At 38.6% G+C, this 27,599-nt stretch overlaps 1 protein-coding gene across 3 annotated transcripts in view; it reads right to left on the bottom strand.

The window, feature by feature from the left end:
* Positions 1-27,599, bottom strand: part of LOC113080566 (amyloid-beta A4 precursor protein-binding family A member 1) — a 45,692-nt gene that overhangs the window by 7,608 nt on the left and 10,485 nt on the right. For all 3 annotated transcript variants that reach the window (XM_026252740.1, XM_026252730.1, XM_026252736.1), the window contains exons 2-6: positions 19,866-19,985; positions 5,250-6,901; positions 1,198-1,308; positions 619-658; positions 341-486 (exon numbers count right to left, since the gene is read on the bottom strand). In XM_026252740.1, coding sequence (XP_026108525.1) covers positions 341-486; positions 619-658; positions 1,198-1,308; positions 5,250-6,833 — 1,881 coding nt within the window. In that variant the 5' untranslated portion in view covers positions 6,834-6,901; positions 19,866-19,985. The remainder of the gene's footprint in view (positions 1-340; positions 487-618; positions 659-1,197; positions 1,309-5,249; positions 6,902-19,865; positions 19,986-27,599) is intronic.

Raw genomic sequence — 27,599 nt, 5'->3', positions numbered from 1 at the left:
AAGATAGGTCCCTGCATTTGACTTCAGAATCATTTCATTCCCTCAAGAGGACCACACACACTCTTAGTTTCATGATCATCTCTCTTCATCTGCTATGAGCTGACGTTTAAATTTGACCATGTTGTATACGAGGAATAAAATGCTTGTGCAATAAATACACGCTCCGGATACAGTCAGAGCACAGCTCTGCAATTCTTGTGAAATCCCATTCTTTTGTCCTAAAACTGTCACGTTTGGTTTCTTGTAACATTCATGCTGCTTCTGAAGCAAGTATCGCTTTGTTTATTCCTCCTGATGAAGTTTACAACAGCGGGGGAAAGACAGAACCGTTCCACCTCACCTTAATGCGACTCACAGCCTCCTGAGCCTGCATCATGCGCACGTTTTTGGAGGGCGTCTTGTCTGAGAGCAGCTGGGTGGATCCCAGGTAGTTAGCAGCGAAGATGATACCGTCAATGAGGTCTTCTGGGTCACATGGGCCTGGTACTAACAGAGAGGAGAGGGACATTTCAGAACATCTTCAAAACAGGCTTAGGATGTGCTATCAAGATTCATTTCGGTGGCTGGGGACCCGAACGGGAACAGGAAATTAAAGGAAATTATAAGAAATCTTCTTACCTTCCACATATGTCGGGAATGAAGCAAGACTTCTCCTTGACTGCACATACAACAACAAGCACACAAATGACTCAATGCAATATTTCTCCAAGGCAAGTTGTTATTTTTAGTTATGGCACTTCATAATGCACTAAACTGGAACTATTTGCAGAAATTGTATAATGTACTATACTATACTCTAATACCAAGAAGAAATATTTTACAGTGATTTTAGAACTGCTTAAGATGCCACTTCTTGGGCATTTAAAAAAAAAATCTTAAAAAAAATGTAATTACATTTCGAGACCCTGTATGCTTGCTTTGCTGTTTTATATAAACAGACACACACACACAATAAATAGCACAACTTTAATATGATTTAAACTTTATTTGCTCCAATTAATCCAATTTAACAGTATCTTGGATAAGTTATAATAACTATAATAACTTCTAAATCACACCGAGTCAGGACTCTAATGGTGCGGCCTATAATATGTGCCTAATTAAGTTCCTAGAGCACCTACTGGATATTATTACCAACAATAATTAAGAATCATCCAATTTCAGCAGAGTTTTAGAGGTTTATTCCTAGCCTCCTACCTCTTTACTGGCTGGTGACGGAGACTCAAAGCTGTCACTCCCCTCGTGTGATGGCAGGTGACGGCTGGAAGACTCCGCCCCCTGTGGGGAGGTGGAGCCTGAGCCTGGAGACTGGACAAAACAGACAAACTAATTAATATTACATGCTGTACGCTTATTATTTTGGACAACTGATTGAATAAATATAAAACCTACATTCACTCATGTGACATTTAAAGTATGTTAGATCGATTAAAGTCTTCAAGTTTTTTCAATAACCATAATAAACAAATAGGAACAATTTATAAAAATGTTAAAAGCAAAGCATTGAGGTAAATTAAACAGATTGAGATATAATGAAAAGACATGCAAAAATGTGACACAATTCGAAACCGCCAAGTTTCAGTCAGACGTATCTGTTAAATGACTTCTGCTGGCGATAGACTCAGACAGCAGGTCAAGTGGGGAATAATTACAAAAGAAAAGTACATAAGAGATCTGTCTTCTTATATTGGCATCTTAAAACTACACCTCATCTCTCCAAAGAGGCCGATATGTGAAATACAAGGTAACAAATGAGTCATACCCTCGACCAGAGCACATTTGGAATAAAATATTAAAAGCTCATAACTAATATAATATAAATACTGCACAGTCCCACAATGCATCTCCGTGACAATAATACAATCAGATCAACAGAATGAAAATGAACCTATCTGAAGCACTGTCAAATTGACAGATAAACCCCGAGCACATTCACACAATGAACTCCTCACCTCAACACCATGGTCTACCTGATGCATCCAAAAATTTTCCATATCAATAAATGTTTCCGAAAGCTGCAGTGAAAAATCTTCTTCCACAGGATACACTCAAATCAAGCAGATGTTGCTGTTTGGACCAGAGCACGAGAGCGAAGATCGTAAGAGCCTGATGAGTTCACAATGGCTCCAGACAACAGAGGTGATCAGGCTCCTGTTACAGCCCTACAGGAAAACTGTTCCTGGAACAGATCGCTCAAGAGGAACTTGGATCAGAGACCGCTACACTACGCAACATCAGTGCAGGCCTGTGGAAAAACACTCATTTCTGCTAAAGAGGAATAATCAGCACTTAGCTAACACTATTAGAAGTCACTATTAATAATTAACTCGCTTTTGAATTTTTGACTTGAATTCGACATACCCTGGATTTAACATTACCCATCCACAGTGAGCTTGTACAAAAAAAATCTATAATACTTCAAATAAATAAATTCATTTCAAGCATGTTAAGCGCTAATGCAGGGCAGGGGAAGAAGGCGGTTTTTCTTCTCTAGTGTTACATGAGCCTTGCTGAATTATTTACAGGCCGTCTCTTTCTGTGTCTCTTGACTGCACTAAATAAATCATATTGAGGAGGGCTTCTGATGAAATGTCAAATTCTGAGAACAACAGAGAACGGAAGCGTGCAGGACACCACCAAGTTCAGGGCAACTTTACTGGGGATTCTGGGACATCTGCAAGATGCATGACTGTTTAGTATTCACCGAAAAACTTCAGAACATTGTTTACATGATCAGAACAAAAAACATTAAGACAATCATTTTTAAGTTCTGAGAAGTTGAGAATAACCAACGGTTTTTAATTTTAAATCGATTAAATATTATGATATAAAATGAATGAGAAACATTTAGGATGCTGCTTTATTTCTAGGTCATGAATCAAATGTGAGAATTTTAAAAATAGATTATGAACTATTGAAGAGGTTCTTTGGATCATCTCAAATCATACTGGAGAACATGATCACCAGGTTGTCGCACGGTAATTTAAATAAAGCTGAAATGAAATTAAACATAAAAACAAACATGTTTATTTTAGCAAGTTGCCAGGCAATATTTCTCATTGCTTTTTAAGAAAAAAAAATTAAAAGGTAAAAATAAATTATTACATAAAATAAACAAAATCAGCAAAATCTGAAAATGAAAACCGAAAATAAACAGAAATGCTAATTCAAAATATTAAAAAAATTATATAATAGTAAACAAAATAATACTAAAATACTATAACACTGAGAAATGGTATTTCTACAGTGGCCTGAATAAAAAGACGTTGTGGGACGAGGCTAAATAATAAGCTACACATAAAAAAACTATATATCATCTGCACAATCCTTTACAAACTCAATCATAATTGCAGTGGGTGGCAGTGGTGAAAACTCCCACTGATAGTTTTCAATTAAGTGCAATTCTTTACTTTTTCCTCTGAATGCACAAGGAAGTGTTCACTCGTCTCATCAGATTGCCAAAAGCCCTCGATCCCTAAGAACTGCTTCCATATTAGGCCTTGTGCTCTTGAATACTGCTTATACAGACTATGGTGATTAATTAACACTGTCGGAATAGGCAACAGAGGAGCTTGGATTTGTGTTGTTTGTTTAATGAGTCAGAGTATGTGTATTTCTGTAATGTGTTGATAACAGACAATGTGACTGATTCTAGTGCGATTGAGTAAAACTAGGCAGCACTGAATCTATTAATTATGTAAATGGAAAATAAGAGATATCAAAAATCTCTAAATCTAATAAAAAGTTTATACCAACCATGTGCATACTAGAATGACATCTAATCATTATGTTAATAAAAAGGGTAATACTTATCAAAGCTAAGGGGAAGGAAAAAAAAGAAGAAGGATGGATGATATAAAGAGCGTGAGGGAAAGCAAAGTAAATCAAGTAAAGACATGGTAATTTTGCTGCCTTATACAGAGAGCTCATCTTTCTCTCTCTGCTCTGTTCAGACAATGTCTGTTGTGGCTGTGGAGCAGGACAGCTTCATTTGCACACGCTGGTCATGTGTAGCACTCACAGAATTCAGATGAGCCCTCCAAGCCACGGATAAGGAGAGCCGTTCTATGAGTGCGAGCAGTCCTCATTTTCTAGCGACATGCAATTTGTCTGGCGCCGTGGCAGACACCACTCATGAGACAGAGACTAGTGTGTGCCATCGTCCTCTCCAGAAAAGACAGTGAAAGAGCGATGAAGTCACGACCAGAGGAATGATGCAAGGCTGCTTCAGCCGAGCAGAACAACAATCCAATTGTACACATCCTCCCTGAGAGACTGTATTTGTAATTTGCTGCACCTGCTACAAATATCATAAAGTACACAGCATAAAGGCAAACAGGCCTACATATCTAATCACTCTATTCAACCTAACCCTTTGCTATATTGAATAGAAGAAAGTATAAGTAGGTATAATTATAAAGAAGAAAATATCCATTTCATTATTCTGATTTTCAGGCACAGTTTCATTACCTGCTGGCATGTGGAGAATCAGGGCTAAAATCGTGCAGTGTACAAGCAGTTTAAAACATTTAGTCCAACTGAAATTGTACTCATCCAGTTTTTGATGTGTATGTAATCAAATAAATATATGATGATGCTTTGTGCCATGAATACTTTAACAAACAGATGAAGAATGTGTGATGCAAATGTGCTTAAAGGGATAGGACACCCCAAAAAATAAAACACTACCATTGTTTTCTCAACCTCATGTCATTCCAACTTTTGTATAACCGTAAATATGCAAATTAAGTTATTTTTAAAGAAACCTTAGAGGTTTCTGTCCCTCCATTGAAAGTCCAGTTAACCACGATCCCCAAAATTTTGTAAAGGTATTGTAAAATGAATCCAGATTAGTTGAGTGGTTGACTTCAAGTCACGTAGAGACATACGATCGCTTTATACTGTATGATGAACGGTTTGGAAGAATAGACCTTTGTGACCTTTGTTAGAGGTTTGGTTACATGGATATGGACAATGGAGGGACAGAAACCACTCAGGTTTTAATTCAAATTATCTTAATTTGTGTTTCAAAGGTTAACCCAACTCTTATGGGCTTGGAAGGAGAATATGGTGCCAGAATTTGTATTTTTGTGGTGAGCTGTCCCTTAAAGAGCAACTTTGTAAGCAAGATTATACTACAGAAATAAAACTGAAAACATCAGCAGTGATGATGCTACAAAACGTGAACTGGAAAGCATCAACAGAATGGCAAAAAACAAGTCATTTAACATGGTTCTACTCATACTCACATCAGCCCCTAGAGATGGCTGCAGGTCAGATTCTGCCGTAGGACTCAGGTCCTGCCTCATTACCCAGATGGGTTCTTTGGGCTCGTCTGGTGTGTAGGGCGAGCGAACTGTCCTTGTCTTCACCTCCTCTATTGCCTCTTTGATGTCTTTAATAGCCAGTGAGATTGCGTCTCTCTTCTCTCTTCTCAGCTCTTCTGAGGGACTTCTGGGGGGCTGCTCTACACACTCTCTTTCACTTGTTGGCTCAGGGTGTTTGATTTCGTCCATTTGACCATGGGACTCTGACTCAGGCCACTCTTCTTCTGCATTACCGTCCTTGTCCAGGCCCATAGCGATACGCTCCAGGCTCTGTGAGCTCAGACTCTCCTTCACCTCTGCCACAATCTGGTCAATGTCTTCATCCTGCTCGCAGCTGTCGGCACGGGGGTACGGGGCAAACTCTGCTTCCTTCTCAGGACTGTCCGACTCTCCGTCAGATCGCTCGTCATAGTGGTGAAGCCTGGACCCAACAGCCTCCTGTTGCTGGTACAAGTCACGTTCGAAGAGCCTGAACTCCACCTTACGCTGTTGTGGAGTCTGTCCCTCAGCTTTTGTTGAGGGGGCATCTGTGATTTCCTCATAAACGTGCTCCTGAAGGGTGCATTCAGCGTAGGGCTCTGAGTATGGCTCATCTTCTGTTGCTCCACCTTCACGGGGCTCTCCTACTCCTGTAGGACTGCGGTACATGGGTTGAGTGTAAACATAATTGGAGTAGTTGGGGTTTATCGTCTCTGCATCATGGGGCCTCTCAGCATTGGGCAGGGGCTCTCGAGGTAGCGGAGGTGGCTGAGGTGGGTATTGGGGTTGGAGGTAAGCTGGACCACCGTGCTGTTGCTCCGACTCTGCGCTCTCGGTGTACTCCTCCGATTCTGGGCGAAGTGGGACACCGTATGTGCTTTCGTCTTCAGGGTCTGCTTCCAGGACCATGACTGCATCCCCCTCTGCACGGTCTGTGTGGTTGTGGAAGCCACTCTCTGTGCTGGCGGATCGAGCCAAAGCACTGCCGGCATCTCCCTCGTCTTCCTCAGCTTCCTCTGGTTCTCTAGTGGGCAGCATGGCTTGTGTTGGAGAGATGAGATGCTGTTGTTGTTCCAACCTGAGCTGTTCGGCTCTCTCCACATCTCGCTGCTGACTCTCCCGCTGTCGCTGTCTTTGTTGCTGCGCCCGGATTCGGGCCTCGTTGTCCCCCTGTCTGCGGTAACGTGTAACTGCAGGTCTGGGTATGGGTTGCTGAACGGGTTGCTGTTCGCTATCACCTTCTTCTGCTGGCCTTCTTGTTGCACGTGTGCGGTTCGTCCCTCCGTTAGATCCCTCGTACCTGCGGTAACGTGGAGCCCCCTGCTGTTGGGACTGGTAGTGATTATTCTCTGTACTGTGGTTGCTGTGTTGGTTGCGATGGCGACCGGAGCGTGAGCTGCCATCTCCATTGTCATTGTGTCTACGGTGGGATGAGGGGGGCTGTTGGCCCTCGGGGCCTCTACGCTCCAGGTCTGCCTCAGCCGCCTCTCTCAACTCCTGGCCATGCAGCGCCTCCTGGTGACTCATGATTGGAATAAGGGAAGGTCTAAACACAGAGCATTACTTCTTACTGTAGGACTCCACTCAAGCACCACCTGCAGAAAAACAAACAAAAACCAGATATAAACCTTGAAACAGTAGCAACCCTGTGAGAAAGATCATTTAAGCAGTCCATTAAAGGTGCACTCAGTGGTTATTCTCTCAGGTAGGGATGTTCATTTTGGTTATTTTTCCCAACAGACAACCGACGCTTGTTAACCGATTATTAAACCACAAGATAATTTTTAATTAGAATAGAATTCAATTAGAAATTATAAGTGTCTGTGATCTGTTAAATATACTAAAATGTGTTTCCCGGGGATTAGTTTTACATGTGCAAAAAGCAACAAACAACAAAACATGAGGATTCACATGGTCTTCACATCACATCATGCACCTGCAGCGCATAGAAAAACATAGAAAAACATAATAAAGCTAGTCTCTAACTAAAACAAAACTAAATTTCCGGTCATTTTTGGGCTGCGCAAATGGATACAGACGGCAGAAAGCAGCATCCTATTTTTCTTTAGGCTTATTTTACACACATAGATTGTTTTTATTGTGAATGTACACAAATAAAGGCAAACCGTTTACTTTACTTATTATCTTTATTTAATGAATGAGGTGGATCAGACACATGAATATTTGTTATATTTAACAAATAGTGGACAATACCCCTCCCCAACATGCAAAACATGTGGTAGAGAAAACCAGGCCTCTGGTTTCATGGTAACAAAGACACACTTTAAGATAAGATTGTTTTACAGCTCGAAGGAATGTAGAGTTTTCACTCTAAATTCACTTTGAAACAGACAAATGTACCCTTGTACTATACAATCCATCCTAATTCTATCTCCTGCCAGATATAACCACTTGAGAAATGTAAGAACATGTACTCAATTTCCCCATTTCATTATTTTTCCTCTTAAAGTGTTTCACTTATGTATTGATACAAAGAATTGCATACTACTGTTAACAGAAGGTCACAGGTATGCCATGTTTGGTATATTTTGGCTGCATTTGCATAATGGTCTAAATGTTTATTTATATTATATGTTGGTACCTATGGAAGGTATTTGTGTTACCAGAATATGTTTTAGTTTCTTCATCCAGATGGAAACATATGCCTTAGGACAAAAGGTCGTAAACCTTCCCTCCAAATGGGAATTTCGTGGCCTAGTGGTTAGAGAGTTTGACTCCTAAACCTAGGGTGGTGGGTTCTAATCTTGGGCCGGCAATACCACGACTTAGGTGCCCTTGAGCAAGGCACTGAACCCCCAACTGCTCCCTGGGTGCCGGAGCATAAAATGCTGCCCACTGCTCTGGGTGTGTGTTCACAGTGTGTGTGTGTGTGTGTGTTCACTGCTCTGTGTGTGCACTTTGGATGGGTTAAATGCAGAGCACGAATTCTGAGTATGGGTCACTATACTTGGCTGAATGTCACGTCACTTTCTTTCAAAGCTACCATTCCTCATTGGCTCACTCAAGTCCTAAGGGTGTGACACTGTCACCCGTTATAGATCACTGATCACCAGATCAGATAGGTTTTTTTGAGATGCAGAAACTGCAGGACAAGATGCAGAGCTAAGAGTCCTTAAGGGTGCTGTAGGGAACTTTTGTAAAAAAATATTTTTTTACATATTTGTTAAACCTGTCATTATGTCCTGACAGTAGAATATGAGACAGATAATCTGTGAAAAAATCAAGCTCCTCTGGCTCCTCCCAGTGGTCCTATTGCCATTTGCAGAAACTCCATCGCTCCCGGTAAAAAACAACCAATCAGAGCTGCGGTCCGTAACTTTGTTTGTTCAAAATGTAGAAAAATGTATATAATAAGCGAGTACACCATGAATCCATTTTCCAAACCGTGTTTTTAGCTTGTCCTGAATCACTAGGGTGCACCTATAATAAGTGTTTATATTCGGACTATTTTAGATTGCTTCGGGGGTACCGCGGCGGAGTAATCCAGTACCTTTGTGATTCTTCATAGAAATAAACAGAGAGAAGTAGTTCCGGCTACGATGTTCTTCCGCAAGACGCGAGCAGTTCTGTTTATTAACCGCTAGAGCGTCAAAAGTTACCTACCGCAGCTTTAAGAACCCAACCTAAGCTTGTGACAGGCTTTCATCCTAGTCTTTTCATTTCAAGATCCTCTGACTCAAACTGCTTCTTTTCATCAGCCAACTTCAGCAAATATCAACGTAAGCCTGCAGATTGCATTCAGATAGAGAAGACATGCAAGTATCAAACTTTGTCTTATTAATTGATACAATAAGTATCATTTGCACTTTTTTACAACTGATGTTTCCTTTTAGGCTGTAGATCTGTTGAATATCGAACTGTATCATAGCTTCATGACTTTATTTCTCTTCTCTTTACTGTTTAAGCTTTTACCCCTCTTCCTATGCCAACAGTGTGTGTGTGTGTGTATGTTAGACTAGTGTTTAGTAATAAAATCTTACTTCTATCACACTTAATGTTGTTCATTGTTTGTTCATAACTGGAGTCCCTAAACATGCAGATTTTTGCTACATGCTCTGAGTAGTATTGTACAATAAGAACATTGTTTTCCTTAAACAGGAAAGTAACTTTCTTAGAATTGACAGACAGTTTTCAAGTAAAGACTTACAGCGTATCTAAATATTTATAATTAATCATAACTAGTTATGATTGATTATTCATATTTCCCCTTTGAGCTTATTTAAAAAAAAAAACACACACTGCTCAGTTTAAATATGTAATAAAATCTGTGCTGTAATGTAATCACTGTTCCGCCATGATGTTATGCAAAACATTTGTTTTTTACGTGGATAATGGAACGTTAGTGAAGTAGTCTATAATAAATAATAATTTGTCATTCAAATACATAGCGAATACAGAAATATTTTATTTTGTGTCGAATGAGAGACCCACCATTGGTTTTGGTTTCATTTTAGCATTTGTTTGGCATGTTGTTTATGTAGCTATAACTTCTTTCAGGCTATTTTTAATTCTTGTTATTTTTAATTAGGCAACTATTAATTGAAAGGATTTGTTGTGGAGTGAGGGGAACAAAAATAGCATAGCTATATTTATAGTGTTTATTATAATGTTTGTAAACATTTCATGTTGGCATTAGGCGTATTTTTGAATGAAACAATAAAATGCAACTTTTTTCTCTCTAAAAACAAAAATTTGTATACGCGTTGCATAGCCTATATCAACAATGCAGCAAATATTTTTTTAATATTTTGATAAATTACTGAAAATAAATAAATAAACTTTTTAAACTGTTTAAATGATTGTATTAATCTGTCAAAATTCTTAATGGTCAGTTAACGGTTAACCGGTTAAAATGAACATCCCTACTCTCAGGTACTACATACAAAGAAATGAATATTACTCATTAATCAAAAAACATTATTCAATTTATTTTCAAACAGTGATGACGACTCCAGTTATATCCAAACTAGAAAATGTCATAGGCACAATGTCTGGGCTTCATTAGATTCTATAATGTTTTCCAATGAGAATTAAGACTAGTTCACCTCCAATCAAATTTCTGCACAATGATCGGTGTGGGGAATGGGGATCCATCATTAACCTTTTTGTTGCTGATGTTTTATTCATAGTGACATTTACTATGCTACTCTATATATCAAGATTAGCTGCCTCTACTATGTTAAAATATATGAGAATGTTGCACCAATCAGTGAAATGCTCAATTACAAGGCAATTATGTATAGTAGTAGAATTATTTCTACCTGCCTTTACTGTAACCTCACAATGTATTCCCACACAACTACTAGAAATGCAAAGAGCTGTAGAAGAAACCCCAAGCCTCCACTTTCATATCTCTTGTAACTCCCATTAACATCAGCTGTGATTTGATAAGCACCACATAACAAGCTGAATAAGATAACACAATCATTTTAATAAGAGAACTCATATTCAAACTCGTCAAGCTATCTGACCACTCATATTTTCATTTTAACCTCTTCCCTTTTTTCTGTCTGAATGAGCTCCTGAGTAGGGCTGAGCGATTAACTGCTTTTGCGATAATATCTTGATATGAAGAAACATGATTTTCAATCGCAGAGGCTGCGATTACACAGTCACATGACACACGAGGGTTCGACCCTGACGATCTTTCGGTGTATGACATCAAAGTATGGTGAGAGAAAGCATACGGAGACATCTGCGACTGATTGAAGTTGTTAAATAAAAATGTCATTCATATCAATTCATGCATCACCTAATTTCATCTTAAAATATAGGCCTGGTCTACAGAAAAGAACATTTATGTTTAATCTAATATTGTGTAAGTCATAATATACAATGATTTATAGCGTGTCTTTGTTGAATAATACAGAACATAAAGAGCATAAAAATCACTGAGGGCATTCACATGCATTTGGAACTAGTGAAAGAAAGCACTACTAACTAGACCAGACGATTCAAAAGCTCATTTAACACAAATATATTTGTGATATATTTACCACAAAAAAGGTAGCTGCTTATCAGCTTGCATATTATCATATTAAATACTACAAACAACTACATTACGATCAGTAAGCAGAGCATTAGTTTTATCAAAAAATAAATAAATAAATAAAAGTAGGGACAATTTATCTGGTAATTAACAACATTATGCCACACATGATGTCCAGTTGTACTGAACCAGGCATATTTCTTTAAGAGCCACATGAAATGACAGCCACTGGCATACTTGCAAAATTTTCTCCAAATGTTTTCATTAAAATACCAAACTTTTGACATTTCTGGAGCATTATGATGGGTGACATTTTGCAGCAGACTTCCATCTGGAATTGGACGACGCTTGAGACGAGCTGTGATTTCTTATTCATCAACACAAACAATTAGCCACACTTTCATTCGCTTCCTGACAGCTTACCTAGATTGAACAGCAGTGTCTCTAAACTGTTAGAGAGAGGAGAGATGTGATAGAAACATGCAGCAGCGTAACAGCCACCTGAAACATGAGTCACCCCTGTATACGTGACGTCTGTTTCCATGCATGATGGAGTATGGCATGTTGTTAGAGATATCATGTCAGAAAGAAGTCACAGTGCTCGTGTTCCTGTGAGGTGTGATCAAAAGTGACGGAGCGCATACTGAACCCATCAGAAGGCAGCAGTAATTGGTGTAGACGTGAGAAGGTGCTGGAATGCCGGAGGAAATTAAATGACATTGAGCTCCCCTCCGTCGTGTCACCAGTTTAAAACATGTACAAAATACTGAAGGCAACCACCTTGATGATCTGAGCCAGAGGCCAAAAAACACCCCATGCATGCACAGGAAAATTACAGAAAACATTTAAAAATGAATTAAAGGATTGAAAATAGGTTCTATGAAATTATGTTTGTGAAGTGGAAAACATAATACCTTTTCAGAACATAACTTTAAAAATATATTTTTAAACAAATGTAATTATTTAACAATACAATCTCTAAGATTATTTTATAGTGATTTGCATCTGATGTAAATGCATATTGTTTTAAAGATGTTTAGATGATTTTACTGGAGAATCTGACATATGGTTTCAGAAAATGACAATTTGCCAGTGGGCTTAAAAACTTAAAATATAATTTTAATATACAATTTTGCACCTCAAGTAACTATCTAATTTAAAGGAAGTTGAGATTTTTCATCAGAAATACTGTTTGCCAGCACACAGAGGAAGCAGCAGCTCCAGTTGCTGTGGTGAATCCCCCTCCTCGGCCTGAGTAGGACGGTGTGTTCAAAGACTGTAGAAAAATGTCAGACTGTGAAAACTTACAACTCCTCCCTTCTTTAAGCAACTGCCTCACCCAGAATTATTCCCAGACAGAGATACCTCAACAAGAGAGAAAGAGAGAGAGATTCTTGGCATGGCTGAGTCAGGCAAATCAATCATCACTGGACTGACAGACCTACAGTAACAATGTGATCCTAGTGGGATGATCATTTACCATTATTGATTTTGCACACAACATCTCTCAGAGTCTTTCCTCTCCAGTGGTCCAGAATATCATCTTGGGATATGCAAACATAACGTTCATAAACTGTACATTTTTAAAGGCTCAATGAAACTAAACTGGATATTTCTGCATCTACCAGCAGGGACTAACTGGCTCATAATATAATAACTAGCTTTGTTTTTGATAACTTCCACTAAAATGTATTGTTTCAATATAGAAAAAATAGGAAAGAAAATTGCTTTTGTCAAAGCATTTCAGTGTGATGCGTAACAACAATACGTCTCTTTTTCTGTTTGTGTCCTGGTCAGGATTTCTTAATTTCTTAAATTGTCTGGGTTGTGAATTTTTTTTTTCTAATTATGTGCTCTCTACAGTCCTCCTTATACACTATGTGTTTTTGTATTTGCATCACGATTTCCTGTTCTCAGTAGATCCCACCTTCTTACACTACCACACTATATCCAGTCATTACCTTTAGCCAAAATCTAGACTTAATTTAGAAATCCCAGCCAGGACATATCCAAAAGAAAGAGAACGTAAAGTCAGCCTATAGCTTAGAGATCAGTAAAAACAAAAAAAAATATCAATATCTGGTTTGCATTTCAACAAAAGCTCCAATGAATAACCATGCTGTGAAAAATTGATTCAGGCTCTAAAACCGTCTACTTATTTCTATTTGAGGAAATAGTAAAATGTCAACATATCTCCATCAAAGAACAAACATCCAGAGCTTTAGACGTGCACTTGGAAAAACCTCTAGATATTATGCAAATGAGTGTTTGAAAATAACCCTTAGAAAGTTCTATCAGCTGTACATGCAGCGTGGGTTGAAATCAGCATGACTGTGAAAACGTGCTGAAGGTCACTTTTGAAAGTAGAGGAGCTGGCAAAAGCTGGGCCAGCTGACAAAAAGGACTGCTGATACAGAGAACGCCATGCCATTTTCAACCATTGCTCTCTCTCTCTCTCTCTCTCTCTCACACACACACACACACACACATACTGTAAGGTTCTCATACATGCAGTCTTCAGTATGTGTGAGGAGCAGGTTTAATCAGAGAGTGTTCACAGCTCTCTCTCCCACACAGTTCCCAGCGGAGGTCTCACTCGGTGGCTTACCCACAAGGACAAGTCAGCATGGAGTCTCTTCTGCTCCTCTCAGAAAGCACGATGCGAGTAGACGATGAACCATGGGTTGAGGTTTCAGAAAAATTCATTTGTGTCACTGTTTTGAGTACCAGAAACATCTAAGCATCCCCCAAAAGAAGAGAAATTGAGTAGAACCAAAACTGCATAATATATTAAAGTCACTATGACAATTCCACAATTTTATGGAGTAAAAAAGTCATTCTGAATATACTGTTAATGTTGAACATGCAGTGAACGTAGATGGGAACTAAGGCTTCTCAGATTTATGTTGTCTGAAGCCAATAGCTGATACAGTTTTAATGTATCTTGTTTTAAGTATATTTAAATTCTGGTAAAACAAGAAAACATATTTTATGTGACTTCTAACAATACTGCAGTGTGTTTTCCCCTCAGTGATATCACAGTGTAACAAACGAGGAGGTGGAAACTGATGGTTTAAGACCTTTACCAACCCTCAGTCAGAACTGAAAAGATTTATGGCTGCAGACCTATCTGCGGGTGGTTGGCCAAACTCAGCAGACACACTCACTCATCCACACCCACAGCAGAGTGGATCTAAAGCTGGCAGGGAGTGTGGCTCAGGCAGCCTGTGAATAAAGACAGACTGCTGTTTGGCTGCAAACAAACACTGCTATTGATTAGAGCCTGCAGTCCTACAGCGGAAAGGGCAGGGAATGAACCATTGCCTCAAGATCACCGACGGGACTCACCTGCTGATAGACAAATCCTGCGATCAAACCTGGTCAGAACTGGGTAAAGACACTGGCTGTGTCCACCTTACCTTGCTGCTCAGTCAGTCAAAGCCCTTTTTATTATGAATGCACATCTTAAACTGGTTTTAGAGTGACGTCCAAGGTAGAAACTTTCACTTTTGATGATCAACAGACAGTTCAACAATTGTTGCTTAATCTAAAACAATTTTTGTCCAAAATACAAATATATTAACTAAACTAAATTAATAGCTTTGTTCAGCAAGGACGCATTAAATTGCTCGGTTGTTTTATAATGTCACAAAAGATTTCTATTTCAGTTAATGTTGTTGTTTTGGATTTCTATTCATCAATGAATCCTAAAAGTCTTTCATGGTTTCCACAAAATATGACACAACCGTTTTCAACATTGATAATAATAAGAAATGTTTCTTAAGCAGCAAATCAGCATAATAAAATGATTTCTGAAGAATCATGTAACTTTGAAGTAATGGATGCTGAAAATTCTGCTTTGCATCCCAGGAATAAATCACATATTAAAACATCTAAAATAGAAAACTATTTCTTTAAATTGTAATATTTCACAATATTGCTATTTTACTTAGTTTTGAACAAATGATTACAGCCTTGATGATCATAAGAGACTTCTTCAAAAACATTGAAACATTTACTGACCCCAAATCTTAAAAAGTAGTGTATGTTGATATTGTACAATTTGGAAGACTACAAGCAAGGATATAATATAATTTAATTCATACTTATAAAAGTAAATTAATTCTAAAGTAAAAAAAAATACAGTATAAAGTTATAAATTAAATTTTGTAAAAAATATTCTGGCAGATGCCATTTTTGTTCTTTCAACTGCAAAAAATTGTAAGTACAGATTTGTGGGTTATCACAGGCAGCACTGAATACAGCTATTCAATGGGAGGTCTCACAGACAAGACTGGGTTTGGGTGTTCACAGTTTACAGTGAGTCACAGCAACAGCAGAAGTCTCCTCTATTGAAACAATGACAGTGACTCAAACAGCAGCTCAGTGAAAGCAGACAAAACAGTCTCTGAGTGGCTCCTCAAGGACGGAAGTCAACTAGCAGTGTAATTCAAACCAACGTGAAACAAGAGTGACTCTGAATCACCATAATGTATTATCATACACCTAATGACCTCAAGTCAACTCCAGCACAAGATGAACTCCACAGTGCAATCTGTCCATCAGTTGTTCCTGATCTAGGAGTCTCTTCCTAATTACTAACTACACACACGCATTAAGTAAAAAAAATAAAAAATACGCAGCCAGCATGGCAAGTTTGAGTGAATCGTTGCTCTAACAGGATTACCATTGCCAGAGTTTACTGACAGATTGGGGCAGACAAAGGGGCAGTGGACTGAGAAAAGAGAGAGAGAGAGATGCACAATAGCGTTCTGGGGCTCCTGTCAAAGATGGACTGTGTTTGGGTGGGACGTGCCATAAAGCGTCAAACAAATCCATTAAAACAAGTCGAACCCCACCCACTAGTTTTACTGATTCAGGCGTATTAAAGCACACTACACTGGACACACTGACAGATGGTGTCACACTATGACAGACAGCAAGCTCAGCTGAATCGACAGTGCTGTGTATTTACTATGCCAAGAGAATAAGTACAGAACCCGCTGTAATATCGCTCTGACATGCGATGAAGCTACAAGAGGCCATTCAAAACAACGTCATATGTCATTATTTGTGATTAAAAAAAAAAACAGCTATGTTTGTCAACTCTACTTTATACTATTCTGATTTACCAGGAAATGTACTGAGGAAACTGTTTCAAATAAGATCAACTAAGAACAATTCAAGCTTTTCAGACAACCATATTAACATTTAATGATTAGAATGTTTATTTCTTGGTACAATATAAAAATAAAAATAAAAATGATACATGAATCTGCTCTGACAGATGCCGTTTTTTATTCTCATAACTACAGCTGAATTGCAAGTACAGAATTGTCGGTCAGCATATGTAGGATTGTAGTGAATTGTTTATTATTCCCTGAAGGAAGGTCTATTAAAATGATGTGGTTCTCCTTCATTTCAAACGGTGTCTTGGGAAGCTTTGAGAAAAGACGTAAATGAAGACAGAATAGCACACCTCTCTAAATTGGCCAATCAATGGTATGGATCTAACCCTCCTCCCAGCCACTCACATCTGCCTTCAGCAAATCAAATCTGACCTGTGACACACTGTAACTGGATCAGCCAATAAAAACCCTCGTAGCAACTGAAATAATTATATTTGTCAAAATAATGATGAACGATGTAGCAGTCACTCAGTAGGTCAAGGACATAAGGACATTCGGTCTAGCAGTGATGATTCCTACCAAACTGCTGTAGAATTCAGACTGTATACTATCAACAGTATCTAAAATGAAATAAAATGATGAATATGTCAATATATATATCACTATTCCTTATTATTTGATTTACTGGCTTAATCAGTGACTAGAGGAAGTGCATTATAAGGAGTGTGAAGATAATTACTTGTGGCATGCCTTGCTAATTATTTACAATTTTGGTGAGCCATGTGATAAAACACTGACAAACATTCCTACATTATAAAATAAGTCTAGCAAAATAAAGCCTTCAGGATATATGGGCTTGAGTTATCCTCTTCAATAGGAACTATTGCAAGACTGGAAGTGATTTTGTTTTAATCTTCCTCCAGCCTTACTGACTGTGGTCCTCATGAGTTTGTGTTGTTCTGTTCTTTTTCTACACATCACTTCCACTACACTTTCAAAGAACGTAACTCTTGAGATATCAAAGGCAGATCCATCAGATATAAATCAAGGTGAACGAACTCTTAGAAGATGTAAGAGCAGCATATCAACTGACAAGCAAAAGGAAGATTACAGTATCAGAGAAAAAGAGCACGACTAATGAAAAGATCACACTTACCAGTGTAGATTTGCTTGTGCATCTGAATTTCACAATGTTACTCCAACACAGCGGTGACCTAAAACAGTTTTCACTGCTTTTTCATAGTCTCTCCTTGTCCACTTAACACAGTGGAATCTCAGATGACTCCAGTTATCTAATTTTCAATGTCAAAAGACTCCTAACAGTCTTTACAAAAATGAGCTGTTCACATCTAAAGATAAAAAATATATATAATTATGGGATTATTTATCACCCTCATGTCATTCCAAACTGTATTGTCTTCTTTCTTCTTTTGAGCACAAAAGCAGATATTTTAAAGAACGTGCTACGCGCTAATTTCCCAAAAAAATTCCTATGAACAGAGACTGGAGCTTTCAAGCTTCAAAAAGGAAGCAAAAACACCATCACATATCTTGAAAATAAGCCAAATTACTTTTGACTTTTTGCTCTGAATCCATAAAACACAAATAAAATCTCTTTACAGATAATTGTTTCAGAAGACTAGTGTGTGTGTGTGTGTGTGTGTATGTGTGGGTGTGTGTGGGTGTGTGTGTATTAAAATATATATATGTATATATATATATATATATATATATATATATATATATATATATATATATATATATATATATATTGTTTGTGTTTACTGGAAAAATTGAGGTTGAGTAAATGACAGAATTTTGGGGTGAACATTTTCACCTTTTATACTGAGAAAAAGAGAAAGAAAAAGAAAGAATGAATTTGAATGTAAAAGTCTGCAAATAACTCTACAGAATCAAAGTTCAAGAATCAATAATGTGCCCTTCTTATAATGTTCATTTCTCACAATGGGGAAAAACAAACAAACATATTAATTAATCAGTCAATTAATGACACAAAGCATGCAGTAAAAAGCTACTGGTCCCATAAGAAATGATGAAACGGTTTTTATATATTGACAACACCCCCAATAGGACAATGGTGTGGTCCGTCTCTACTGCTTCTTCCTCTTCTCACTATTTATATCACACAATGCACAGCTGTTGCAATGGCAACAGATATTAACTGACCTTTTGTGCTTGAAGCAGAATGAAAATCGAAAGGATTGCCTGAGGATAAGAGTCAAATCCAGCTGCAATCTGATAGAGCAGATTAATTTAGGACTGCAAGATACACCTGAATAACAAAACCGTTCAAAAGCGTTTGTGCTGAAATCAACCACAGGCTCTTCAACAGCTGCACATATTACGATTATTGTGGTTTAATTATAACTTAATTGTTAACAACACACAGAGCAACCTAAATCTGCTAATACTTTCTAATGTATGGCTACTGTTTTCCTACCAAAAATGAAGTCATGTCATTATGGAACTGGCTTTTGTTAGTTTAAGAGAACTGGAACAAGCTAACAGAATGGAAAGTGATACTGGGTGCACTGGAAATCCCTTTCTTAAATTATTTCCAATTCAAACAATATTCCCAAGAAAACATGGATTTTGAACATTTTGGACAATGACCCATTACATGCTGTGGTGAATCAGACCCACATGACCTGACAATGGTGGACAGAAAGGAATGAAACGGAATGCTGTCCAAACCATCACACAGGAAGCACAAGAAAACACATTAGATTAAGAATGGCATTGTGCCCTGACAAGAGAGGAAATGAAAGTCTGGTGTTCAAGGACAGATTTCACTCAGTCAGTGAGGGAGAAAGTCATGCTCTGTTTCAAAACCTAGTGAAGGATACAACATTTTAAGGCATCTTATGTGCACTCCAGACTCAAAATCTGATCCAGACTTTATTGGTGACACCTCGTTTTAGCCAAATTAAAAGGCAGGTTGCCGTGTATCTTTAGTGGAGAAAGCACTCCCAGAAGAGCTCCAAGTTCAATTTCAATAGCACCATGCAAATTTTTGCATGATTAAAAATGTGTGTGTGCTATTTATTTTTAGGATGGAACCAAGCAGTATGGAATTTAGGACATTTTGTAATGTTGTTTTCCTACCAAAAATTTGTATTATAATGGTCATGATTGGATGTAATGGTCACTGCCTTGGATGTAAGAGGTCTATGTATAAAGCTTTCTAGAAAAGAGCTGTTAGAGGTTATTCTAAAAACTGTGAGGAAAAAATATTGAGCTCTTTTTTAGCTCTTGAGTTTAAGTTTGTTTTGAGGGCGATATTAAAATGTCCTAAGAATGTTAGATAGAAAGAGCAACGCAGTGTTCTGAAGGGAAAGAAAGAGAGATTCGAGGCATTGGATCTTTGTCAAATATATGACAGAATGAGACAGGACTCACCTCCCAGGCTCATATATCTTGTGTGTGTGAAGCAGTGCCAGTACCAGGGTAAAGAGGGATATCGAGGTAGATGAGTTAGGGGCCTGACGGTTGTTAGGGTCAGTGCTCAGGATCAGGATGCTGGGGATGGAGGAAAAAAAAAACAGCTCAGCTCCAGATGGGTGCAGAGTCAGACAGTGCCAAACATTTCAATACAGATACAGAAAGAATTTAGCATTAATGAATATATTGTTAAATACTATAAATATATGTATACTTTTTACTTTTTACTTATCTACACATCTTTAACAAAAAGTGAGAGAGAACTGTTACATTTTGATAAAAAAATAAACTTAATTTAGGATCTATCACTGATTAACTTCCACCGTATGATGCATCATTGGAGAAACTTACCAAATATTCACAATAGTTTCCCAAAACATGGTTGCACCTCTGTCATTTAAACCACATTGGTTTAACAACATAAGACTGTTGTTAATAGATTCAAGATCATGTTAGGTTGTCTGTTTTGCCCAAGAGCACAATCCATTTAGATCCATGTCTTAATAAGGACAGAATAGTGGCACGTCCTAACAAGGAACACTGTTTCTAACCACAGTTCGAGAGCTGCAGTTTCACGTTCCAACCAAGCTTGCCATGCTTTTTGCAAATGTTTGTTGAAAATATGTTTTCAGGAGTCACTGAACTATGTTAGTAACAACAGGACTTGCAACCATAGTTGGCTAATGATGCTTTTGGGCCAAAGTCGTGTTCTGGCCCCTGTATATGGCTTGGGTCAGTCTATGTGATTTTAGCTTATGCCTGAAGGAAGTCTGACCTTTCAGAAAAGCAGCAGCATACCTCTGCTCAACACAATGTACAATTTGAGCTATCATTCATGTCTGTATCACAAACAGTGCAGGAGTGTTATAATTACCGATCAGTTAGAAGTTTTAAAAACCTGAGTAATGTAGTTTTGGTTGCTTTAGCCCGACACTCAAAGCTCTTAATAAAGCAAAGCAAATTTGCACTGCATCCTTCTTTATTAATGATGCATGAGGTGGTAACAAAGTAAAACTGAAAATAAATAAACAAATAAATTACATTTTAATATCAGCTTGAAGCTTCTCAAATGCGACTCCCGATCATGAAACTGCAAAGCAGAACAGACCTGATGAATCTACATTCAAACCCAGAGCCACACCAAACTGTCAAGGCATTTACTGGAGATGTGTATGAGGAATGTTTGCCGCGGTGTAAAATTTCAATGACTCTTAATTCTTCTTTAGCTTATGGTATTTCCAGGAAAGCCACCAAATGATCTAAAAGATAAATAAATTTTTAAGAGTGTACAAGTTTTATTTCATATTTAAGAAAATATTGCAGTAGTAATCATAAGACGGCCGGTCACTTTGAAAGGCTTACTCGGTTTGACTAATAGTTTTTTTTTTTTTTTTAAATAGATATTTTATATATTTTTGGTTCTTTAATATCATGTGTATGTGTTTTTTGTTGTAGTTAAAAAAAAAAGTTTATGAATTTGAAGAATATGAAGAATTTATGAATAACGGTTGTTGGACACTTCACTTTTTCTTTAGCTGACCAATCATTTGACAGTTAGATGAAAACTGTAAATAAATAAATACTGCTCAACCCACTGTATACAAAAATACAAAAAAACAATACTGCTTATTCAGGTTTATTTATTTATTTATTTATTTTTACTGTGGGGCCTGAGGCCTTGAGCAGCCACTTCACCCCAGGCTGCTCTGGGAGTTTGTCCCTGGAACAAGAGCACTGGAAGTCGCTTTGGATTAAAGCATCTCATCTCACAAATGACAACTTGTTGTTTAAGTGAGCACAGTGAAACATGTTGCAGATATTCTGACTAGTCCGGAGTCTACTATTTTATTTAGGTAGATTTTAACCAAAAGGCTAAACTTTGTTTCACAGTATAAAGTTTTTTTTTTTTTATTCAAATTATGGAGTTGCCTCATGTGCTTCAATTGTATACAGTTAGTTGTTAGTTACAATATTTTCTGTTGTACTTTCATTATTTACGGCAGGTTCCACTGTTTTAGCATTCCATTGTCCTGAAGTCAATAGGTTTTCTAAATGGGTTTTTGGTTAAATGCCTGAAATAAGATCTGTGGTTAAACACAAGCTCAGTATATTTTTATGTTTTATTCTACAACATAAAATACATCAGTTATGTCCCCTTATTGATTTTTTAAAGCATTTACTAGTCATGAAAAAGGCGGTTGCGACCAAGCAGCTAAATTAGACTGCAGAGGATTTCAGGGAATGGCGAACAAGAAAACTTGTCTACTTGCTAATCTCCTTTAACAGTCTCATTTTGTTTATAGTTGAGCTCTCGCAGACTATTCTAATTCAAAATTTCTGGGAAAATGTCTGTTAAAAATAAAGACTAACATTTGTCATCATGTGACAGTGGTTCGTTTATTTCAGCAATTCACCTCAAATTGTGAAACTTGTGTATTAAATAAATTCAATGCATAGAGACTGAAGCAGGTTAAGTCTTTGGTCTTTGGTCAAATTGAACAAAAACCCACCAATTCATCTCAGCAAATTAGAATACTTCATAAGACCAACAAAAAACATTTAGTGAATTGTTTTAGTGAATTGTTGGCCTTCTGGGAAGTATGTTCATTTACTTTACATTAACTCAATACTCGGTAGGGGCTCCTTTTGCTTATTACTGCCTCAATTCGGCATGGAGGTGATCAGTTTGTGGCACTGCTGTTGTATGGAAGCCAAGGTTTCTTTGACAGTGGCCTTCAGCTCATCTGCATTTTCTGGTCTCTTGTTTCTCATTTTCCTCTTGACAATACCCCATAGATTCTCTGTGGGGTTCAGGTCTGGTGAGTTTGCTGGCCAGTCAAGCACACCAACACCATGTTCATTTAAACAACTTTTGGTGCTTTTGTCAGTGTGGGCAGGTGTCAAATCCTGCTGGAAAATGAAATCACTATCTTCAAAAATTTGGTCAGCAGAAGGAAGCATGATGTGCTCAAAAATGTCTTGGTAAACGGGTGCAGTGGACCAACTCCAGCAGATGACCTTGCAGCCCAAATCATCACAGACTGTGGAAACTTAACACTGGACTTCAAGCAGCTTGGGCTATGAGCTTCTCCACCCTTCCTCCATAGGAGGACCTTGGTTTCCAAATGAAATACAAAACTTTTGACCACTGGGCAACAGTCCAGTTCTTCTTCTCGTTAGCCCAGGTAAGATGCCTCTGATGTTGTCTCTAGTTCAGCAAATTCCTGGACACCTCTGTATGGTGGTGGCTCTTGATGCCTTGACCACAGCCTCTGTCCATTCCTTGTGAAGTTTACTCAAATTCTTGAATCGATTTTGCTTGACAATCATCATCAGGCTGTGATTCTCTAGGTTGGTTGTGCATCTTTTCCTTCCACTCAACTTTCTGTTAACATGCTTAGATACAGCACTCTGTGAACAGCCAGCTTCTTTGGCAATGAATGTTTGTGGCTTACCCTCCTTCTACTGGACAACTGTCAGATCAGCAGTCTTCCCCATGATTGTGTAGTATAGTGAACCAAACCGTGAGACCATTTTGAAGGCACAGGAAACCTTTCCAGGTGTTTTTAACTGATTAGCTGATCTATCTTGGAAAGCATAAGATCCCAACCTTCCTGCAAATCACTCTCCAAAGCCATGCCTGCTCCGAAACACATACACTCACACAGGCAGACCAGAGGCTAACCAGCGACATGATGAGACACAGCATTGGTAGAGGGTTGAAAGCAACATTATCAGATTACCTCGTGTCTTATTCACCGGTAAGAAAACATTACAAAACAAAATGCATAATATTCCAATAATAATGCCTGCCAGTCTGCAATAGTGTAATAGAGAACAAAGAAGATCTATCTTGTCTGGGTGTATGGGGTGCAAGGAGGTATGCAAATACATACTTTAGGCAGGTAGGGCAGCCTATCATAGCTCTCGGACCGAGGGATACGATTGGATGAACATTTTACCATAGAGGACACAAATACATATAAATGCATTTAGACCACTTAACTTAGTGATGTGAGACTTTCAACCAGCATAGCAATTTTTTTTTTGAGTTGAACCAAATTACTTACACTGCCTTTACAGTCTAAAGACAATGATTTAAAAAAAGAATCCCACCCTGCAAAATGTTCACTGGTGAAAAAAAATCCTTCTCATGCTGTATGCTATAAAAACATCACCATCCAGCTCTTCTGCTTCTGAACGCAACGCACACATTCATCCAGCATACAGTCCTTCTTCTAGGCTACTGCCAGTATCTAGGCCACAGGCTCCATCATATCTGTCCTAAGCAGACAGGGGCAGTTAAATTCGTGCTATATGAAAGCCTCTCCCAGGCCTTTTTCATTCACCAGTTAACAGCACTCCTACCCCGGGGTGTGCAATGCGTGTGTGTGTGTGTGTGCATACATGCGTGTAAGTGATGGACACATTTCTGCTCCCTTTCACTATCCGTTCATGTCCAGAGCTGTGGTTTCGGGAATTGTGCTCTGTCACTTTACACAGCCACCAGGCTATCTCGCTTCCAGAGGAAAAATATATTCCTAAAGATAATATGACACATGCAGGACAGAAACTGTTTTCTACTGAACAAGACAACAGTAATTGAATGTATGACTAAAGCTCCATCCAACATGTTTTTTTTGTAAAAAGCTACTGTGGACATAGATAAATGTAACTAGCTGATATTTGGAAGAGCTGTTATTTTCTCTAGGAGCACCATCACCTCTCACACGTGTGAACAGACTGTATTTCCACATTCTAATTGTTGTGAGCTTTGTAAAGAGAGAGACTCTACATTATTCAACACAGTCTATTAATAAAGTTTAAGTATGTATATATATAAATTATGGTTGTGACGAGATCTGATGTGTCTCGCGAGAGCAAACCATCTATGAACAGGTCTTTCAGTAGGAAGAGAGAGAAAGACCACTCTTTTCTCTTGCTTGTTCAACTGTATAAAATCGGTTAACATGAGAGGAGGAGCACACACTATCTTTAACCATATTCAACAATATCTAGAAGGGCCTTTGCCATTTCTTCTTTTTTCTATCCCTGTAAAAGCAGACAGAAATGTATGCCTCTATACCTCTTTAAGACAAGCAAGCCTGCATCCAGTCTGCATTATCTTGTTGGCTTTCTAATGCTTAATGCAACAGAGTAGCTTTACTGCACTCCAGATCAACCTGATTATGTCACTTTTGTGAGATTACGTGCAATTGGTATCATCAGATGATGTTAAAGGAACAGTTCAAAATGAAAACAGTGTCTTTCATGTTCCACAGAAGAAAGAATGTCAAACAGTTTTGGAATGACATGAGGTTGAATAAATAATGACAGAATTTTCATTTTGGGGTGAACTTGAATCCCTTTAAACATGCACAAAATTAACTATAACAATGCAAACTCCCTTGCATATAAGAGAAATTTGGCTAATTTACTTGAAAGATGATACTACAGAGATTCAGAGTAATTCTTTGTTCTGCAGAAGAGAGCTGCAGCAGTGAAAGACGTTACTGGTAGAATGAAAAAAATGGTCGAATAAAAATCGATAAAACAAGGGCAGGGACCCATGTGTCTCAGCTGAGCATGAGTTCTGTGTAGTGTTTGGTGAAAGAGGAGCTAGAGACGAGAGAGATGTGGGTGGTCACATCGGTCTGTAATTACTCCCTCTGGAGCTACAGGTGAAGAGAGATGACCTTTCCACAAGCTAAAAGCACGAAGCGCACAAATCACCTGACAACTCCTCGTGCAGGAGTCTGGGCTATCACGTGAAACACAAGCCACTGACATAGAGGACCTACAATAATGTACAGTATTTGAAAAATTTGTTTTTTCGAACATTAAAGCATGTCAACATATTCTGTTACACCAAATACACAAAATAATGATCTTAAAAAAAAACATCATATCCCCTTTAACACTTTCAGTAGTTCGGTTCTCTTAGTTTTTATTGGTGCAAAAGAAAATACAAACCAAAGAAGAAAGTATATTTAGTCCTGGGTCATTTAGTATTCACAGTGTCATTTTATCACCAAACCTAAAGATACAAAACAAAAGGCAAAAAGAAACAGTCACAACCTGACTGGACTGCTTTTATGACGTATATTTTGTGAAATTATGAATGAATAATATTGTTTGCTGTCTGGGCTGTTGTATGTGTGCACATATGGTGGTATTTTTACCAGTTGATAACTGATTAAGGGCTTATAAAATGGGGAAAGGAGACAAAACAGCAGCAGAAATTCCTCTGTTGTACACAAATGTAAAATTACAAGAAAAAACAGTTATGCTTGAACATTCTATTCTGCTTGGGGTTGAATCTTGTGACTTTATGTCCTGTTGCTTTCATATTTCAGACAAAACCCATCAAAATTAGTTTGGAAGTGGACCGAGTGGCAGCGTTCAAACCTGCCAGGTGTGAACACACCCTAAGTCAAAGTGCACAATAGTTTGTTTGGAAGTACTTGTTTGGTGCGTATTAGGGTTTGGGTGCCACCATACTTCACATTTACTCAAATGAACTGCACTGACAGCGTTGGCTCAGCAACAGCGTTCCAGACTGTGCTTTTCAGCTCGATCAGTTGACATGCTATCGAGCAGACAGAGTCCTCGTTGCGGGAGGTAAATCACATGGCAGCGGGCCTTGTGTTTACATCAATGATGCGTGGTGCCGCGATGCTATTGTCATCTGCAAACACTGCTCACCCCAGGTGAAGTTTATGATTATTAAGTGCCGGCCATTCTATTTATCAATGGGATATTCAGCCATACTGCTCGTTGCTGTATACATCCCTCCCAGCTCCAGCAACGACAACAGGAGTGAGGCACTAAATGAACTGTACCAGCACATAAGTGAGCAGCAGACAGCCCACCCTAAAGCTTTTCTCATCTTAGCTGGGGGTTTTAACCATGCAGACTTAAAGAGTGTGTTCCCAAAAATACACCAACACATTAACTTTCCAACTTGAGGTAAGAACACTTTGGGCTTTGTTTACACCACACAAAGAGGAGCTTACAAAGGATAGCTAGAGCCAACCTATCCTGCAGCATCAGAGAGGATAAGATACAGTACTCCAGGAAGATAGCCCCTCGTTTAGGTGACAACAGAGACACTTGGAGTCTGTGGAAGGGGATACAGACCATTATAGACTACAAGTCCCCACCATGGACCTGTGACAGCATCATCTCTCTACTGAACGAGCCAAACACCTTATTTGCTCGCTTTGAGGCACAAAACAGCACCACTGCACAGAAGACTCCACCTCCTCCCGGCGACCAGGTGATGACGCTGACCCCAGACAGTGTGAGGAGATCCCTCAGCAGGATCAATGCACGCAAACCTCCGGGTCCTGACAACATTCCTGGGCATGTACTGAGAGACGGTGCAGTGGAACTCACTGATGTCTTCACAGAGATTTTCAACATCTCACTAAGTCAGGCTGTTGTTCCCACATGCTTCAAAGCTACCACCATCATTCCAGTCCCAAAGAAGCCGTCTCCATCCTGCTTGAAATGACTACCATCCAGTTGCACATACCCCTATTCTCATGAAGTGCTTTGAACAGCTAGTCATGCACCACATAATGTCTGCCCCCTCACCCTCACTGGACCCCTTCCAGTTTGCATATCGGTCCAACCGCTCGACCGATGATGCCATCTCCACTAACCTCCACTCAGCACTCACACATCTGG

Source organism: Carassius auratus, chromosome 5 (genome assembly GCF_003368295.1).
Source record: "Carassius auratus strain Wakin chromosome 5, ASM336829v1, whole genome shotgun sequence".
Lineage (NCBI taxonomy): Eukaryota > Metazoa > Chordata > Actinopteri > Cypriniformes > Cyprinidae > Carassius > Carassius auratus.
Note: the sequence above shows the minus strand (reverse complement) of the source record. Positions and strands in the feature narration are given on the sequence as shown.